At 56.5% G+C, this 18,139-nt stretch overlaps 1 protein-coding gene across 5 annotated transcripts in view; it reads left to right on the forward strand.

Annotated features, from left to right (window-relative positions):
- Positions 1 to 15,791, forward strand: part of KCNIP2 (potassium voltage-gated channel interacting protein 2) — a 45,573-nt gene extending 29,782 nt beyond the window's left edge. For 2 of the 5 annotated variants that reach the window (XM_027721723.2, XM_027721768.2), the window contains exons 2-9: positions 9,913 to 10,008; positions 11,137 to 11,261; positions 11,676 to 11,745; positions 11,840 to 11,910; positions 12,436 to 12,543; positions 12,931 to 13,035; positions 13,268 to 13,330; positions 13,659 to 15,791. In XM_027721723.2, coding sequence (XP_027577524.1) covers positions 9,913 to 10,008; positions 11,137 to 11,261; positions 11,676 to 11,745; positions 11,840 to 11,910; positions 12,436 to 12,543; positions 12,931 to 13,035; positions 13,268 to 13,330; positions 13,659 to 13,706 — 686 coding nt within the window. In that variant the 3' untranslated portion in view covers positions 13,707 to 15,791. Of the gene's footprint in view, positions 1 to 2,453; positions 4,195 to 7,904; positions 7,957 to 9,891; positions 10,013 to 11,089; positions 11,262 to 11,675; positions 11,746 to 11,839; positions 11,911 to 12,435; positions 12,544 to 12,930; positions 13,036 to 13,267; positions 13,331 to 13,658 lie in introns of those variants that run through there. The other 3 variants (XM_027721777.2, XM_039385052.1, XM_039385051.1) reach the window with 3 other exon arrangements.
- Positions 15,792 to 18,139: the final 2,348 nt, after the last annotated feature.

Genomic DNA, 18,139 nt, shown 5'->3' on the forward strand with positions numbered 1-18,139 from the left:
ATGGGGTGCCCTATGTCCAGCCTTGTCCCCATCAGCTGTCACCCCTCCAGGGGGGCAGTGGCATGCCTGTCCCCAATCACCTACATTCCCATAGTGGGGAGCTGCAGCTCCCTTTGGCCTGGCTCGAGATGCACCCCAGCTGTGGCAGTGAGAATGGGACCCAGGTGCCCTGGATTGCCAGCAGCTGCTCCCATTGCCTAAAGGTGTCCAGAGGAGAGGGAAGCATATTGCTGAGGTTGAGCTGAGTCCTGGGCACTCTATGAGGATTTCTGTGTATGAATGGCAGTGTTTTGGCATGCGGCTGAGATCCTGTTGCATGGGTCACTTCCCCCCGTCGACTTGAGAGGCAGGAGGTAGGAGATTTTGTTCTCTGTGGAAGGTCCTAGGCAGTGTTTGGGGCTGAGAAATGCTGTGTCCACTTTAGGGATTGTTTACAAGCCATGGCTCGGTCGACAGTGGCAGCCCAGAGACCACAAAGAGCCTGAAACCAAACACTAATGGTCAGATCTGCTAATGGACACAGGGCTCCACCACCTGCTCCAGAGCCATTGATGCTGCCTGCTGCGCTTCCCCTGCTCTGGCTGGTCCTCTGCCTGCGGTTGTCTGTCTGCCCAGGTTGTGCTGGTTTTGTCCTGTGGACAGATTGTGCTGGGATGCATCCTGCCACCACAGCGATGGGCTAGGAATGGAGCACCTCCAGACGGGACTGGAAAAATACCCAAGCCCTGGAGATGGGTTAAGTGGGAGTATCTTGCAGACAGACTCTGTCTGCCCTTGGGGGAACTTCAGGGTTAGTGGGTTCCCAAACTCAGCTGGATGAGACCCTGAGCAGACTGTCCTCCATTTGGAGCTGGCTCTTCTCTGAGCAAGGGCTTGGACAGAAGCACTGACTGGCTGCACCCCCTTGCCCTGTCTGCTTGGCACTCTGTCCTCTTGGACCCTGCACAGCCTTGGTGGCACAGGCACAGCCATTTCTGGCAGCAGCAATGGAGCATCTCCCCTGAGTGCACTGTGCTCCAGGATCTCCAGGGCTATCGATGCTGGAACTGATGTTGTTTACCAGCTGGATAATCAATGATGGACTGTGTCACTCCATCTCTGCCCTGTGCCACTGTGCCTGTCCCCAGCCCCAAGCATCTCCTGGCAGAGCCATGCAGGGGGGTTCCAGCCCCCTGCCAAGAGCCTGCTTTGGCCAAGCACTTGGGATGGGGTAGAGAGAGGAGGGGGAGAGAAACACTATCAGTTTGGGCTTCTGAAGTGCAGCATCAATAATTCAGAGCAGAGCAATTGGTCCTGGCTGGGAGGGGGGATGGCGGGAGGGAAAAGGCGGGAGAGCCACCCAGCCTCAGATTAATATTAGATGAAGCTGCAGATTGCTGTTGGCAGGATAATTGGTGCCTGCCCAGGGCTGTTCCTGCCTCAGCTGGTCAGGGGCTGTGCAGGGGGAGGCAGGATTGGGGGTGTCTTGGAGAGCCCCCAACACGGGGTGTGCTGGCCTCTGCCTTCCTTTGGTGGGGTGCTGCTGCTGTCGCAGAGCTGAGGATCCGGAGAGGGAAGCAGAACTGGGGATGGTGCCAAACTCCTCTAGAGTCTGGGGAGAAACTGGAGGGGGTGGCAGCCTGCCTGGGTGCCATCAGCACCCCAAAAGATACCAGGCAGGAGGGTGGTGGCAGTGAGCAGTATGGACACCTCCTGATGGCTGGCTCAGGGTGAGGGTTCCTCCAGAGAGGGGAGAAAGTGAGCATCCCTGAGGTGCTGGTGAGAGCAAAGCCCCGTGCCAAGCCCTGCTTTCCTCCTGCTTTCCAGGAACCCTGAATAGGAGTGTTGCGTCTTGGCTGAAGGAGGGACTGGCCTTTAGGGATGTGATGCTGGGGTCCCTGGGCTCAGGGCATCATCCAGCCTGGTCGGTTTGACAGACCCCAGAGGTCAAGGCAGGCTGGCTGCAGAGCCATAGATCTTTGAAATCTAGCCTGGGACAGGTGCAGGTGTTCCGGGTGGAAGTTCTGGCTTCCCGAGAGTGCACCAGAGATTTCCCCATGTGCAGTGGATTTAACCCTTGCTTTTCCTTTTCCAAGGGCTAACAGGTTTTTCACCTGGGCTGGGCAGGGTCTGGTGGCTGCATCAGGATAGAGCTGGCTCATGGTGAGGGCTTGCAAAGGAGGGGAAGCAGCAGGGATGTATGGTACCTGTGATCAGGCCCTGAGCTTGGATCCCAGCATAGCCTTACACTCTAAGTCAGGCTGTAGCTGGGCTGCATCCTGCCGGCACTGGGATCCTGGAGAAGAAAATCTCCCCTCTGTGGAGCCTCTTCCACATGCTCCACACCGAGGGACATCATACCTGGTCATCCCTGTGAACACAGGATGGGATGCACTGTCTCACCCTACCTAGAGGGGGAGTGAGAAGGGGACTTGGTCCTAGGTCTCCTTGGCTGTGACTGCCAGGGCAGGGCAGCTCTCCCTGAGCTCCCCAAGGTCCCCAAGTACCCACGGTGCACCCTGTGCCTCTGCTGCTGCATGGTGACACGTCCTGCTCAGCCCAGCCAGATCTAATTAGCTTGTTGAATCTCTTCTCCCTCCGGCCTTGTGTTAATCACTTTTCACATTGCTTCCCTCTGAATTCCCTCTGGCCTGGCTTGCTCTTGCTGTTGCTGATGTGCCTGGAGAGGGAAGCAAGGGGACCCAGCTGGACATAGAGCAGGGCCCCCACTCTGCTGTGTCCTGCCTCAGAGATGGGCTCTGATCCAGCAGGCAGACGGGTAAGGAGATCACTCAGCCACAGGGAGGTGAGAAAATCACAGGCTGGAGAAAAAGCAATAAATCTAGAGAGCAAAGGAGTCTATTGGGACAACCCTTCTCTGAAGCCCTGCTTGTTGGTGAAGGGTGAAACCTCGAAGTCTAATGAGAGAGGCTGGGGCTCTCTAGCACAGGGTTGTATTGAGTGTTGTGGGAGCTCAGTGGGGTCTCCTTCACCTCTTATCTGTGAAGGGCAAGACTAGACCCCCAAACGGGGCACAGGTGGAAATAGAGGTGCACTGGACTGGGATGTATGAAGTTGTGGTCCCTGGAGTGCAGGTAGCAGGAGGTCTGATGTGCCATCCATGCTTGGCTGCAGCATCGCCTCCCAGGGATGCAGGATAATGTCTCATTCCCCATGGATGCCTGCCCTGGGGCTTGTATTGCTAGGGCAGGCTGTGGACAGATCAGAAGCAGCTTTTTGGGAGAGATGCATAGACATCGAGCTAAAAAGGACTTTCTAATTACCCTTGTTGCCAGGCTGGGGTCTCTGCGCTCTGCTCACAAGGCAGGGTTTTGGGTGGGCTGCAGGGAGCCCCCATCCTGGCTGTCTGCCTGACCTGCTTCCCTCCCTCCAGGTAGCACCCTGTGGGGCACGTTTCCTTCCAGCAGCAAGCAAGATATCCAGGGCTGGCAGCCCCCAGCTGTGGCTGTGACTGACTTGCTTGTGCCCAGATGCAGGTGTTCCCCCCAGGACGTGATAAGGGAAGAGATGAGGGTGGCAGGTGTCCATGGAGGATATCAGCAGACAAGGCTGAGCTCCACGGCACAGAACTCATGTCATGCTGTGGGTCCATGAAAGGCTCACTGTTGGGGTGAAGGTTTGGTGGTTTGCAATGGGGCAGAGGGGTTGTCGTAGGCAGGGCTGGTCCCTGGGCTGGGAGGCAGCACTATCCCAGGAGTGAGTGATGAGCTTGAGGGTCCCTGGAACACTTCAGTGCCACCAGAAGCTGCTGTTAGGGTGGGAGTCAGGTGCACCTGAGCCTCCTACACATAGCCATTTGTGCCAGTTCTGCACCTCTTTGTGGGTTCCTGTGCTGTGGGGTGCCTGTGCCATGCTGTGTAGTGCAGGGATGCCCAGGGTGAGAGCTGACTTCTCAGTCTCTTGGGCAGTCCCATGGGCTCTCTCCTCCCCTGCGGCCTGGGTGCCCCAAGGGACTTCCGAGGGTGCCAGGGCAAAAGGAGGGAGGGCCAAGGCAGGTCTCTCCTCCCCTGCCCTCCCCTCTCTTCCCTTGCTGGGTCTGTTGCTGCCAGACCAGCTGCCTGCTGGGGCTTTGTGCTGGGGTGATGTTGGCTGCTGAGGCTCCCTGGGACCTGCAGGGGCTACAAACAGTGGGCATCATGCTGCTGCTCTGCTCCAGCCTCAAGCTACTCCATGCCCTGGGCATCACTGACCTGACCAGGGAAGATGGGATGGGGACAGGGATGGGGATGGGGTTCCGATGAGATGGGGATATTGTGATGGAGGTGCTCCTCCTGTCCCGAGGGCTGCAGGGTGCTTGGGGGAGGTTTGGAAGGATTAGTGTGATTTGGGGGGGCATTAGGGTGTCTAAGGTGTCTGGCAGCATTAGTGTTAGGATGTTGGGTGGGAATATTTGGGGACACTGGAATGTGTGGTGTTCGGTGCAGGATTCTAGAAAGTTAGGATGTCTGGGGAAAGATAGGGTGGGGGAATTCTGGGTCTGGAGGCACTGTGATGGAGTGATGTGTGGGCTGCTGGGGGATGGGGACTATTTGGACTATTGGAGTCTGGGGGCAATGGGTTGCGGAGGGCTGGTCTCTGTCAGAGGATGGGAAAAAGGGCTGCAGGTAACTGGGGAGATGAATGGGAGCTGGGAGAAAGGAGCAATGGATGTGAGGTGCAGCACCACGTAGGGCAAAGCTTTCCCACTGCTACAGGAATTAGTGGCTGTGGGGGGAACATGGTAAAAGAAGCTAGAGCCCCTTTGCCCTCCCTGTGGGGCTGTGCTAAGACTGCAGAGGGAAGAGGCTGCTGTGGGTGTTGAGCTTCCTGGATTGCCAGGTGGGTGTTGAGGACAGGGCTGGATGTGGCCAAAGAAGAGGACCCAAAATATGTTAGAGCAATGGATACAAGACCTGTTGGTTGTGTCAGGTGAGGGTGGGAGTGCAGGGAGCTACACGGTGCTGCTGCCTTGTTTCCTTTGGCTGCCTTCCTCAACTGTGCCACAGACAATCCAGGCTCAGACAAGGACTGCAAACAGACTTTGTGTGAGTGTGATTTGGGGTTTCTTTGCCTCCATCCCCTCTGCCTCCTTGCTGGCGCTGGGGATGCTGTGAGGTGAATGGACTACAGATCCTATCCCCTTGGGTAGTCAGATCTTGGAATGGGAGCTGTGATAGAAGGACGCGTGGATAGGAGTGATCAGAGGCTGAGCAGAGGGACAGGAGGAGAGGAAGGCACTTTGCCCGTGAGGTGCTTTCAACCCCCTTGTCATGGAGGATGTCCCTGAGCTGCCTGGGATCTGGCTGGGCTGTGGCTGGGCATGTCCAGGTTTTGTCCCTGTGCCTTACTGGGGAAGGTATGGATGGCATCTGTGTAATAGGTATGCAGAGCACCAGTTCTCTTATGAAATATGGTCTTTGCAGCCAAGAGGAGTTACTGCTCTGCTGGGGCATTTTTTTGGGTAGCTCCTCTGGCATTCTGGATGTGCTGCTGATTCCTGCCGCTAGAGAGGTTCCTGTGATGGGATGGGGGCAGGATGTGTCCCTGTGTGTGGGTTTTGCAGCAGGGTGATGTTCCAGTCCTGCAGCCTTACCTGCTCCATTTGGAGAATGCCTGTGCTCCACAGTCCCTTGGCACCTCCATCCTGACTCATTCCCTGCTCACAAAATTTTATACATGGTGTGGCCTGAAGAAATTATTATTCTGCCAACATCTCCTTTGGGTACATCCAGGCTGTCTGGGAGCACTGTCATGGGCTGGGGGTGGGAATGGGGACAGCACTGCTGTGAGCCCTGCTCTGCTCTGCAGCCCCTTCTGGCCCATGGCCCTATCTTCTCCTTTTGGGATCTGCTCAGCACAAGGGTCGTTCAGCTCCTCCTCCCTCTGCCACTGGGGAATATCTGCCCCTGAGCCTCTGCAGTCCCACGAACCATAGGTTTAACTTGGCAGCTTTACTCCTCCCAGCTCTGGGTGTCCAGACTGAGGCTGCCCCTGTCCCACCCCCAGACAAGGACTCTCTGTCTGGCCCCTGCCAGCTCTGATGTCATTCCGCTGATGTCAGCCACAGTGGCTGCTGCAAGGCACCTCGGTTACACTTGGCTCTGTCATTGCTGACTGATGAGGGTCATTTACAGAGCTGCTGCTGGTGGGACCCATCCTGACATCCCCTAGGGTGGCTGGGGGAACTCGCTCTCTCTTTCTTCTGCCAGCCTTCATTGCAGACCCCAGAAAGCTGTGGTTGGTGGCACTGCCTGAGGCTGGGCACTGCCAGGGGTGGGCAGAGCTGGGGGCTGAGGTATCCTGCTTGGAGTTGAGCCTTGCACAGGGATGATCATCAGCCACAGATTTTAGGGGCAGCTATGTTCAACATTGCTGCCCAGATGGACCCAGTGCCATGGCCTGGCAGGGGGAGCCTGGGGACTTGCCTCTGGCCTCCAAGGAAAAGGCGATGCTCTGGAAGGGGATAGAGGCTCTTTTACAGAAAAGAATGTGTTCTGGGAACTGTTGACCTCTTCCCTGTGCTGCCAGGCTGTTTGAAAAGCCCAGCACTCGCCCAGCAGCCTTGTGCCACCCCAGCACTGCTCCTAGGGCAGAGTGCTGTGACAGATCAGCCTTGGGGTACCACCTCCTCCTGATCTGCTGACTTGACCCGGTGTTGCCCCATGGAGCCAAGCAGGGTTTGTGAGAGCTACATGACTGGTGGGCTGCTGGTGCTCTGCTCCCCTCCTGGAATGGTGCATGCCTGGGAGCTGAGCTGGGGACACTGCAGGGGGTCTTGGTGCTGTGGGATGCACATTTTCCACCCATCATGACAATGCATTTATTGACAGGTTACTGAGAGTGATGGGGGAGTTTTGGCACTGCCTGTTGGTTTGTTATTGTAGGGTCTTTTCTAGTAGGAGGATGCTGTGGAAGGGATCTGCTGTTAGTCTTCTCAGCCAGCTGTCCCTCGGAGGGCACTGGTGGCTGTGGCTCTGAGAGGACAGGGACGTCATTATGCATCAGGCTGACCCTGGCTCCTGCTTTTCATCTGGAGAGACTACGGAGCAGCCCAAGCTTGAGTTCTCTCTGAGAAAGGGCTGTCAGCCATGTACAGCACTGTGTAACCCCCCAGCATGGTGGCATTGGCTGGATCCAGCCCCCAAGGACACATCAGCTGTTGATGGCTCAGTACAAAGTGGTCCATGGCTGTCCTGCTGGTGATCACTGCTGGGACCAGGGATCCACTCTTATAGATTACTTCAGTAATCTATAAGAGCCAGTGTGCAGCAGCCTCTGGGATTCATTTCAACAGCATGTGGAGGTGGGAATGGGAAATTCCTTCCCCTTGTTGTGCTGCCCAAGGATGGAGGCTCAGTTTGTGTGTGTATGTATTTTGAAGTTGCCAGGCTGTGGAGTGATGCATGGGAAGCGACAAGCCACTTAACCTGGCAGACCTCCCACCGCAGATAAAACACTGCCAGCCCTTTCCGTTGGCGTGTTCTGTGCCAGCCGCTGGATGGCCCTTGCAGAAGGATGGAGAGCAGAGCGGTATCTGGAAGAGGAGCTGTTCCTGACATGGACAGGACTTGGTGCTGCAGATGTCCCCTGTGCCCAGTGGCAGCTCATGGTTGTACTCCACTCCTGGTCTTTGGGCAGAGCTGTTTCCCAGCAAGGGGGAACCGCCAGATTTGCTTGTGGTTTGGATGCTGAGGACAGAAAGGGGATGGTGTGTCCTACCCAGCAGAGCCCTTGGATACACCAAAGCCAGGACAGCAAAGCCCCAGCCTGGGTCACCCCTCTCCTATTTTTAAGCTGCATGTGCTGAACATGTTCCCTCCCCTGTCCTGGGGACCCAGGAATTGGGCCCCCTTTGGTTTCCTCCTTAAGCAAATGCCTATGTTCTTTATTTTTTTTTCTTTTTCCTTCTTTATAACAAACTAAAGTGTAACTTGCACCCGACCTGACCTACTGCACGTGCCTATACCTGCTGCCCCTGTGAGTCCAACCACAGTTTACTCTCTGTTGCATCTCTCTTGCTGTGTGGTTTCCCTTCTGCCCTGCTCCCTCCCCAGTCCATGACCCTGGCGTTGGGTGTTGCTCTGCCCATCCTGTCCCTTCTCCTTCTCCTCCTGGGCAAAGAGGACATTCCTGCCTACCAGGTCTGTTCCCACAGCTCCACTCTGTTGGAGGGACCTGGCAGCAAAGCATCCTTGGAAAGCTGAAAGGTGCAATTTCCCTTTCCCTCTGCAAAATAAGGCCCTGGAAACATATCTGGGACAAAATCATGGTTTATGCCCACTTCTAGGAAGGAAAAATCCTCTTTCCTCTCCTGCCTGCAAACCCTGGGGCAGACAGGAGCCAGGTTGTGCTTTTATGCCAGTGCCACGATCCTGGTCCTCACTCTTGCCTGTCATCCCCCGACGAATGCCAGGGGGTGCATTTGTTCATTCCTATGTGTTTGCACATCCCTGGCACCCTGCTGTGGATGCCACTTCCCTGGGGAGAGTTTTCCCTGTCTGAGTGGCTTTGTGTGATGTCCTGCTAGGACAAAGACCTCCTGGAGCTGTTCTCCATCCCCCAGAATGATGGATCTCCCTATCCCAGCCTGCTGCATTGGTGTAATCTCAAAGGGTCCCAGGTCCTGCCTGTGGGCACTCAGAAGCCTACCTGCCTAGCTGCAGCTGCTGGATGCAGACCCACATCCCTATCCTCGTGCTGGGTACCATGCAACACCATTTCTCTGTCATCTGGGGCTCATCCTAGACCCCCAAGGCTAAGAAAGCTGCTAGAGAAGCCCCATCTGCTGGCCCCCTAGAGAAACAACTCCAAAACCAGGGTTTGGGATGCGCAGGCATTGTGACCTGCTGCTTGCAGATGTCCAGGATGCTTGGACCAAACGCAGTTTCACCAGAGCCCCAAAGGGACTTTGCACCTTTCATATCATTTGTGCCCCATGCTGCTGTCTGCCTCCCTTTGGGGGCTGGAGCCCAGCATGGCCTTCATCCCCTCCTCTTCCTCCCTTCCCCACCTGCAGCATTAGTCCTGTGCTGAGTTTGCTGGCTTGAGGCACTGCGGGAAGGGAGGGAGCGGGTCTGCAGCCATGAGGGAATACCAAGTGGGAAAGATAGAGCTTAGCAAAGTCATTGGGGTCCAAATGGGGGAATAGGGTGTGGCAGGTGGGTCAGTGCAGTGAGGGGACCTACTATTTATGCAGGGCCACTTGAATGTGATGGCCATGGGCCAGGCTGGTGTGGGGAGCCCCTCACCCTGCCCCATAGCCTGGCCAAGGCAAAGCCCTGAGCCTTGTTCCCCTTCTGGCTGTCTCAAGCAGGTCCCTGGACTCGAGTCCCAGTGTTGTCCTGGGGTGGGGGTGCATGCTGCAGTCTGGACTGCATGGCGGGGTTCAGTGCATGCTTTGCCTTCAGCCTTCAGGTGCCAACAGGATCAAACCCAGCCTGAGCTCGGGGAGGATGCAATGCCCTGGCTCAGCCAAAGGCTATTTCTTGGCCTTCATCCTACCCTGTCTCCCTGCACAACCCTATGGGGAGGGTCCCCAGGGAGCAGATATTTGTCCTCAAGGCTAAAGGGCAGAGTCCAGCTCTGCCATCTCCTGGGTTTCTGGGTGCCTGAGTGTCTCCAGTGCCCCCTGACATGCTCCGATGTGGGGGTGCAGAGGTGCTGAGTGTGGGTAGCTCAGCAGGGTTGCCCCTTTGCCACCCCCATCCTTCCCAAGGAGGGAAATTTGCGTGCCGGGTTTGTCCTGGGATGAAGCAGGAAGGCTGAGCAGAGCCTCGGCTGGGCTTTGCCTTCCTGCTCCTCCAGCCTCACGCTGCATGTGCTGCCTCTGGCCCCACTCACCCCGCGCCGGGTGCCCAACCCTGCTGCCCGCCGGGACCGGGGCCGATGCTCTGTTAACTCTTCTTCTGCTTGGTGACTCCTTCTTTCTTCCAGGCAATCCGCCAGTCCAAACTAAAAAAGCGCTGAAGCAGCGATTCCTCAAACTGCTGCCCTGCTGCCGGCCCAAATCCATCCCCTCGCTCAGCGAAAGCAAGTGCTTCTTCTTGCCTTTGTGTGTGTGTGTGTGTCCCCGGCGGTGCTGCTGCCTGCTCTCCGCCCTGGCCCTGCCTGCGGGAAGGGGACGCCTCCGCCTCTCCCCTGCTCTGGGTTTGGGACTATCAGGATCAATCCTGCCTTGGAGGGGTCCGATCCCGTGGGCTCTGCACCAGCCTCTGTCCTCACCTGCCGACGGGCTGGTTTTCTTCCTCTCCAGCTCCCCGGAGCAGCTCCCAGCGGCAAGACCGGCTTGGGAGCCGGCTCAGGGCAGCCGGACCCTCCTGGCGCTGGTTTAAGGGGTGGGGGGTTGTTGCTCAAAGTTCAGTGTCGGTTTGGAGATGGAGGTGTGATGGGGGGATGAAAAAGGCTGAGCAGGAGTGAGCACAGAGCCACTTAACCCCCTGCACTGGGTGTGCTTGGCTCCTCGGTGAGTCCAAGCCCCTGCTCAGGGTCTCTTTCTGCCCACCGGTGCAAGCCAATCGCCCCTGGGAAAAGGTGAGTATGGAGGGGCAGGGGCTGAACCATCCCACGGAGAGGGGGTACTTGCTATGGGACCACAGCTCCTCTTGGCTGAAGTGGGGTCTGGGGGTGCTGGTTGCTGCAGGCAGGGGTTGTGCAGCTTGACAGATGGGTGGGGAGAAGCCATTGATGAAGGTGGGGGCACAGTGGGCAGGATGGAATCTTGAAAGGTTGGGGCATTTGGGGCTGGGAGTTCTGGAGGGGCAACTCTCCTGCTGGACATGAACCCTGGTGCAGCACAGACCTGCAGGACATCAAGGGCCTCAGCTCCACAGGGCAGACACTTGTGCTGGTGGGAGGAGAAGGGCAGGTAGGGAGGGTTTCAGCACTGGAGGGGTTTCACACCCCCTTTCTGCTCAGCCTGGGCTGTACTGGAGGCTGGGGGGGCTGTTGCCCAGTGTCCATCCCTGGTCTGCCCCTAGGGTCTCTCTGAGTGTCCCCTGCTGGCATAGACATAACTCTGGCTGAGCAGAGCACCCCAAAAATATGTCACCCTGGGCAGGTGTGAGACCATGGGATGTGCTGTCCTGCCCCCTGGCATGACAGGGTAGAGTAGAACAGTGCTGGCCTCAGCTGCCCTCTCTTCCCCTGGGTTCCTTGCAGACAGTGTTGAGGATGAGTTTGAGCTCTCCACCGTCTGCCACCGCCCCGAGGGGCTGGATCAGCTTCAGGAGCAGACCAAGTTCACCCGAAAAGAGCTGCAGGTCCTGTACCGAGGCTTCAAAAATGTGAGTACCCCTTGACCAGCTTTGATAGCCCCACCTCTGCTGCCATGTCCACCTCAGTGTTGTTTTGCACCTGGCAGTGCCCAGTGTTTGTGAAGGCTGTTGGGACCTTGAGGTTGATGTTTATATAAGGCTACAGCCTAATCCTGCCTCCAGTGAGCTCAGTGGGGAGATCTGATCCTGTGCTCCATTTCCTTGGATGCAGAAAGCCCCCTTCCTGGGTGCCTGGAATGCAGAGCCCCTCCAGCGAGGGGTGCAGCCCACAAAATCAGGGAGATGCTCCAAGCAGCCTTACCAGCCACCCCACCAGGTGTGCAGGGCAGGGAGCAAGGCAAAGCAAGGGAGTCACAGGGATTTAGGGTGGTGCTCACCCCCCTCCTGCAATGTGGAAGTGACGCTGTGGCTTGGCCCTGGCAGGAGTGCCCGAGTGGCATTGTCAACGAAGAAAACTTCAAGCAGATCTATTCACAGTTCTTCCCTCAGGGAGGTGAGTGCCCATCCCCATCCCCACGCCCTGCATGGGTGCCTCTGTGAGGCAGGGGGTCACACAACAGTCCCTCATACTGCCCTTCTCCCTGCAGACTCCAGCACATACGCCAGCTTCCTCTTCAATGCCTTTGACACCGACCACGATGGGTCTGTCAGCTTTGAGGTGAGCTGTGGCCAAGGAGGGGGTGATGGGATGGCAGTGGGGCAGGAAGAGTGCATCTCTTCAGGTACTGTGGGCTGGGATCAGCAGCATTGCTGTTGCAGATAGATGAAGAGCTTTGCAGGAGCTGGTGGAGTTTATTAAATTCCCAGAGGCAGTAGAAAAACAGTGAAAAGCAACAAAAAATGGCTTTCTGTATTTTCTGGCTAGTGTCTTGTGTGATATCTAGACTGGCAGAAACAACCATGGCTGTGTCTTGTTCAGGCTTTGGCTGAACAGCAGGTCCTGATGCACAGTGTCCTCTTGGGTGCTGTGACTCAAGGGACCACCGTGGGACATATACGGGGTCAAGCAATTGTTTCTCCCCAGGCTCTATTCGATACCAATATTTCCCTTCTCAGCCCAGCCCGAGGCCACATCTGGGCTGAGTTCCCCTCTGCTGGAGGGACAAGCAGGGCAGTACCCTTTGTGTCTGTGAGGCCCTTTGTGGCTGTAACTCCCATTTGCTTGCCTTATCTATCCTTGCAGGACTTTGTGTCTGGGCTGTCCACCATCCTGCGAGGCACCATTGACGATCGCCTGAACTGGGCCTTCAACCTCTATGACCTGAACAAAGATGGCTGCATCACCAAAGAGGTGGGATGGGGGGTCCAGACAGGTCCCCAGGACCAGCACAGGTTTGCACCTGTCAGGGACAAGGGCAGGACTCGGGAGTGTTGGCTGAGCCCTGGAGGAAAGCTCAGAGGGTCAATATTTAACAGAGCTTAGCTCTGCAAACATGTCCCTCCTGGCTCCTTGGCACTGGTGTGTCTCTGGGATGGAGGGTAGATGAGGGGTGTGCTGCTTTAGGGCTCTATCACACATGCAGGCACACACATGGCCCACACTGTGCACAGAACCAGCAGAAACACATCTGAGCACCCCACAGGTCTTTTGGAAGCATCATGAAAAAGATGTGGGTTGGGGACTGGGTGGAGACAGAGCCCTGTGTTGACCCTGCAACCCTGCTTCCCTTCCCATCAGGAAATGTTGGACATCATGAAGTCCATCTACGACATGATGGGCAAATATACCTACCCGGCCATGCGGGAGGAAGCGCCCCGGGAGCACGTGGAGAACTTCTTCCAGGTGAGTTGAGCATATCCTGGGGAAGCAGAGCTCCAGCACTGAGCCAGTGACTGCAGTGGGTGCAGCAGAAAACACCCCACACTGGGGATGAAGCAGAGCTCTGCTGGTCCTGCTGGGTGCTTGGGGATGGCTGCCACAGAGGTGTGCTGTGTCCACCCTGGGCAGGGGGTACTGGGCTCTCCCTGGGCTGGGGCTGTCCCTGCTATTACCCCTGTGATGTGCTTGTCTGCAGAAAATGGACCGGAACAAGGATGGTGTGGTGACAATTGAGGAGTTCCTGGAATCCTGCCAGAAGGTAAAGCCACCAGCAGCTCTTCTCTGGGCTGGGTCACCACCCAGTGGTGGAGACCTTTGTCCCCCACACTTCCCTCCTGGCAGAGAGGGGATGACGCCAGGGCTCCTAGGGCAAGTCTGGAGCTCTGCTTTGGGAAGTGTACCCATGCTGTCATCCCTGTAGAGATGACAAGAGCCATGCATCCCAGCAGGGCTTGAAAACTGCCTGTAATCCCTGGGGCTCTTGACTCATGTGCCAGAGCTGCCATAAGGGTAAAGCCAAGTTTGGGGGAGCTGCTCAGATTCCTGTTCTGTGCCCAACTTGCCCACTTCCCACCTGCTCCCAACAGGATGAGAACATCATGCGGTCCATGCAGCTCTTCGACAGTGTGATTTAGCTCCCGGACCTGCCTCCAGCTCAGCGCTCCTGACACTGGGCCCAGAACCTGCTTCTCTCTCTTGACTTTTCCTTCGAGCCTCCCCTCCACTGGCTGCACAGACACCCCCGCAGGAAGGGACCTCCCTTTCCGGAGATGCAGTCAGCGCTGAGATCTTCCCTTTCCCCTGAGCTGGCTCTGCTTTCCTCGGGGGATCCCAAGCAGGTGCTCCCAGACATCGGAGCATGGGCATGGCTGGCACAGGATGAGCATTTCACCTGGATGGACCTCCCTGCACCCATTCCTGGTGCAGAAGCTGCAGCCTTGGGCTGCAATAGAGGGTTTTCCCCATGCACACCACCCCGTGCAGCTCCCCTAATCCTGATCCTCCCCAGCCCCAGGAGCCCCCAGTCCCGGCTCCAGCCCAAACCCTCCAGTGATGCTGTCTAGAAACCACTAAAGTCTTGCAAAGGGCCCCAGTGCCTTGGCTTCCTCCCCTGCCCTGGCCGTGTCCTGCCATGGGGAGCACGTCCAGCGTGCCAGCCACCCTCCCTGTCCAGACACTGGGCCAGTGGGTGGGCAGAGGGACCATGCCTGGAGAAGGCAGCCGCATGGGCACCTGGGGCTCATTGCTGCATGAACTGTGGGGAACATCCCCTGATCCCAAGGGTCCTGGTTAGACCTAGGAGGCTCATCCTGACAAGGGGAGAGGGGAGACTAAAGGAACCCCGAGGTGACTTCTTGTGGCACAGGTCCCCCAGAATGAAGGATGCAAGGCTGGAAGGGCTGCAACCTCAGCCCCTGTCCCTTGAGTTCAGGGTGCTGGCACACAGGGACCTCAGGGAACCACTTTGAGGCTCCAATCAAGAGATACCCTTTCCAACCCTTCCTGAGGACATGGAAGCCAGGGTACGAGGACACATAAAAGAAGGAGATGTGCTGGGCTCTGGTGGCTGCCCTGGCCCTTAGAGCTCCCAGCTATGCTCTTGGCATCGTTTGCTGCTCCCAGGCCCAGGCTCATCCTGGCCCACCTGCTGCCCAGGGGCTGGGGAATGAGCAATGGGACAGAGAGGTGTCCCCACAGGCATAGCCCTGGGCTGGGGATGTGGTTGAGCTGGCAACTCCTGGGAGAGATAGCTGAGGCTGGGGACAGCCAGAAGTCATTGCCATGCTGCTGGCAGGCTGGAGGGTCACCTTGGGGCAGGGGGGCTCATCCCCATCTCCCAGCATGGCCAGGTGAGAGCCTGCGTGGGGACCCTGGTGCTCCCCACATCCTTGTCACCATCAGCTCCTTGGAGCTGGGTGTGTGCAGGCAAGCCTGTCCTGCCCACATACCACTTCGAGTTGTAGCTGAGTGATGCCCATGTGCTAATGATCCCATGCCAATGCCAGAGGCCCTCCACAGGCATTGGGAATGTACCCAGCCTTGGCAGTCCCTGACTGTGGCTCTAGCATCTGCATCCTTAGCAGCCAAGGGTGATTTGGGCTGGCCAAAACTGCAGTGTCTGGGATCAAGTGGGAAGGAGTGCAAGGCCAGCACCCACGTCAGGCTGGGCCCCAGACCCAGGCTGAGCCCCTGGTGTTGGAGACATTAGAAATCCCCCCTGGGGCTCTGAGCCAAAGCTACGGGGCCACTTCCCAGCGGGACCATCCTTATCCCATCCCTTGTAGATATGATGTGTTTTTTAGGTTCATTCAACACATTATTCACCTCGCAGAAAGGACGTGTTTTTTTAGATTCATTCAACACACCCTTCATCTTGCAGACCTGTTCCCAGGTTTGTTGTGGGGCTGAGCTCCCACTTGCATTCTCTCAAGGGTGGGAGGGCAGGTATCCCAAACCTTACCCCTTGCGTCCCTTTCTCCCTGTTCTCCCTCCTCCCAGGCTCTCTGGGGTGCCCACAATCCCCCTCCCACACGGAGCAGATGCCGCCTTCTCCCTCACGCTGTAGGTCGCATGGAGTGACCCCCTGCCCCGGGGCATGCTGACCCACAACCCGCTTGGCATCTCCAGTCTGTATATTTTGTATTATAACAATTATATGGGTAAAAAAACCCCAAACAAACAAACCAACCAATAAAATCTAACCACAGTCGCTATGCACACCACCGTTATGTTTTTGCATCTGTCAGCTGTCTGGCGTGGGGGTGAAGGGGAAATGCGGGACTGAGAGTCTCTGCAGAGGGTGGCAGCCTTTTTGGGGTGCTGTGGCTGTAGGGTGCTCTGCAGAGGTTGCACAGGGGACAAGGTGTGCGCTGAGCCTGGCCATGCCATTGATGGTCCTGTAAATACAGACTTTCCCCTGCTAAGAGGCCATAGGCATTTAGGCTAAAAAGCTCTTACACCAAGTATGTCAGGTCCCAGGAGTGAGGCTGTAAGGTATGTGAGATGCTGTTGGGTGAACCTGAGCTTGGGACCAGGTGGCCCTTGTTAGGATGTGGCATTTAAGGCTGAGCTAACAGGAAGATGGTCACCTTGAAGAGGTAGGTATGGACTGGGGAGGGCTTTACCTTAGGGACATGAACTCATGGGCAATCACTGGTCGTTGGAAAAGTGCAGCCTTGAGAACTGGGAAAAAATGAAGCAAAGCAAAGAAAAAACAAACATGGAAGAAAGAAACCAGCAGAACAACAAGGTCTGGACCTGACGTGGGACAGTGAAACGCTTCAGCTTTATACAGTCTGTGGTCCAGGAACTGGAAACTCAATGCAAAGAGCTGTCTGGAGACCAAAACATCTTAGAAGGATGAGCTCTGGCTATGGGGGGAATTACCACTGTGGCACTGGGAAAGTGACAAGTCCACTCTTTCTAAAGCCTCTCGCTCTCCAGGGATCTTTCTGAGCTGCTGCCCATCACCCAGGTCTGTGTATGGCAGTATGAATGGGCCTGGGCGCATCTTCCCCTCTAACACACTTTTCCCAGTATATCCTATCCCCTGAGCTCTGTTTGGCTGGTTGCTATTTTGGGCAATGATATCCAAGGGTGTGCCCTCTCATGGCACAGGGATGCTGTGAGCCACTGATGGGATCCCTTGGGTCCCTCTCCCCAGGGTGAAGGGCAGAAAAGGGGCTGAGGTGACCAGGGCTGAGCCAGGGCTTGGAAGTCCCTTGTCAGGAGGAGGTGGCATTTAAGGGTAACAGCCAAATCGGTGGGTTTATGATAAGAACAGAGATAAGAGCTGATGAGTCCTTGGAAAAGGGCAGCCTTGTGTTGTTTCCAGCCATCTTTTTCCCAGCTTTCAGAGGAAAAAATTAATAGCATCTATGTGGGAAAACAGCTGAGCAACTGGATGAGGCAGCTGATGCAGCCCGGCACAGTGATTCACTCCAGCATCCTGAATACTGCCTAGAAACACAGGCATTTTGTAAAAGGATGAAATCCCAACACTGGGAGAACTGTTACTGCAAGATTAGTTTGGCATGACCAAAGGTATGAGTACAATGCCAGCTTCAGGGTCCAGTCACTGCCCAACTCTCTATAGGGTGGTATGAGAATCCTGTTTATTTTCCACCCAAATTCTGTGTATTTCTCCTCTCTAATCCCTCTGTAAAGTCTTGTGTATCAATACAATTCAGCTAGTTACTATTTAGGGCAGCAGCACAGTTTATATTTTTGCTCTTTGAAAGGTTTAGCTTGAACCTGGTGGTAACCAGAGATTCTCCTTCACAAGGGGCTCTGCTGCAGCTTCTGGAGCAGGTACAGATGGAGCTGGAAATGCAGCCGTTTTGGGTTTCTTGTCACGCCAGAATGTCATCAGCGGGGATAAGCTCAAACGTGGTTGAAATGTGATGCGTCTGACGTGATGTGTGCGGGCTTTCTCCAGCCCCTCCTCCCCAGCCAGGTCGTTCAGCAGCTCTTTGCTCACTGGTTCCTTGTTGGCTGGTATCTGCTGCAGCTCCCAGTGCTGGCAGGGCTGGAAGGATGACCTCGCTGGCCTCTCTCCACAGCCACATGGGAGGTCATCTACTCAGCCCTGGGGTCTCTGACTCGTGCTCCCAATGCAGCTGGAAGTTCTCTCAGGAGAAATGCCATCTGACGTTAGACCCCTCCTCTGATTTACTGAGATCCACCTCAGCTTTGTATCCCATCTTTCAGCATCCTCGTAAGCCTCTTACAGGCATGGAAATACCTCCGACCGTAACATCGGCCGTGCTGTGGGAGGAGGGAAGGAGCGGCCGCAGGGGCTATCCCCTCGGCAGCAGCTCGGTCTCCCATCCACGCCACAGCCCCAGTGGATCCTGCTTAGCTTGCGGGGCACCGCCGCAAGTAGGTCACGTCTCACGGGAACCCGCGCACCCTTCGGCCCTGCGCACGCGCAAACCCGCCCGCGCGCCGCCAGGCGCATGCGCAAAACCGAAGTAAACACTCCACTCCCCATCCTCCCTCCCCCACTCGGCGCCGCTTCCCTACACAAACCGCAATGCGCATGCGCGTCATCCTCGCCACCACCTCC

This window comes from Pipra filicauda, unplaced genomic scaffold, assembly GCF_003945595.2.
Source record: "Pipra filicauda isolate LSUMZ 115617 unplaced genomic scaffold, ASM394559v2 scaffold390_size662804_pilon, whole genome shotgun sequence".
Taxonomy (NCBI): domain Eukaryota; kingdom Metazoa; phylum Chordata; class Aves; order Passeriformes; family Pipridae; genus Pipra; species Pipra filicauda.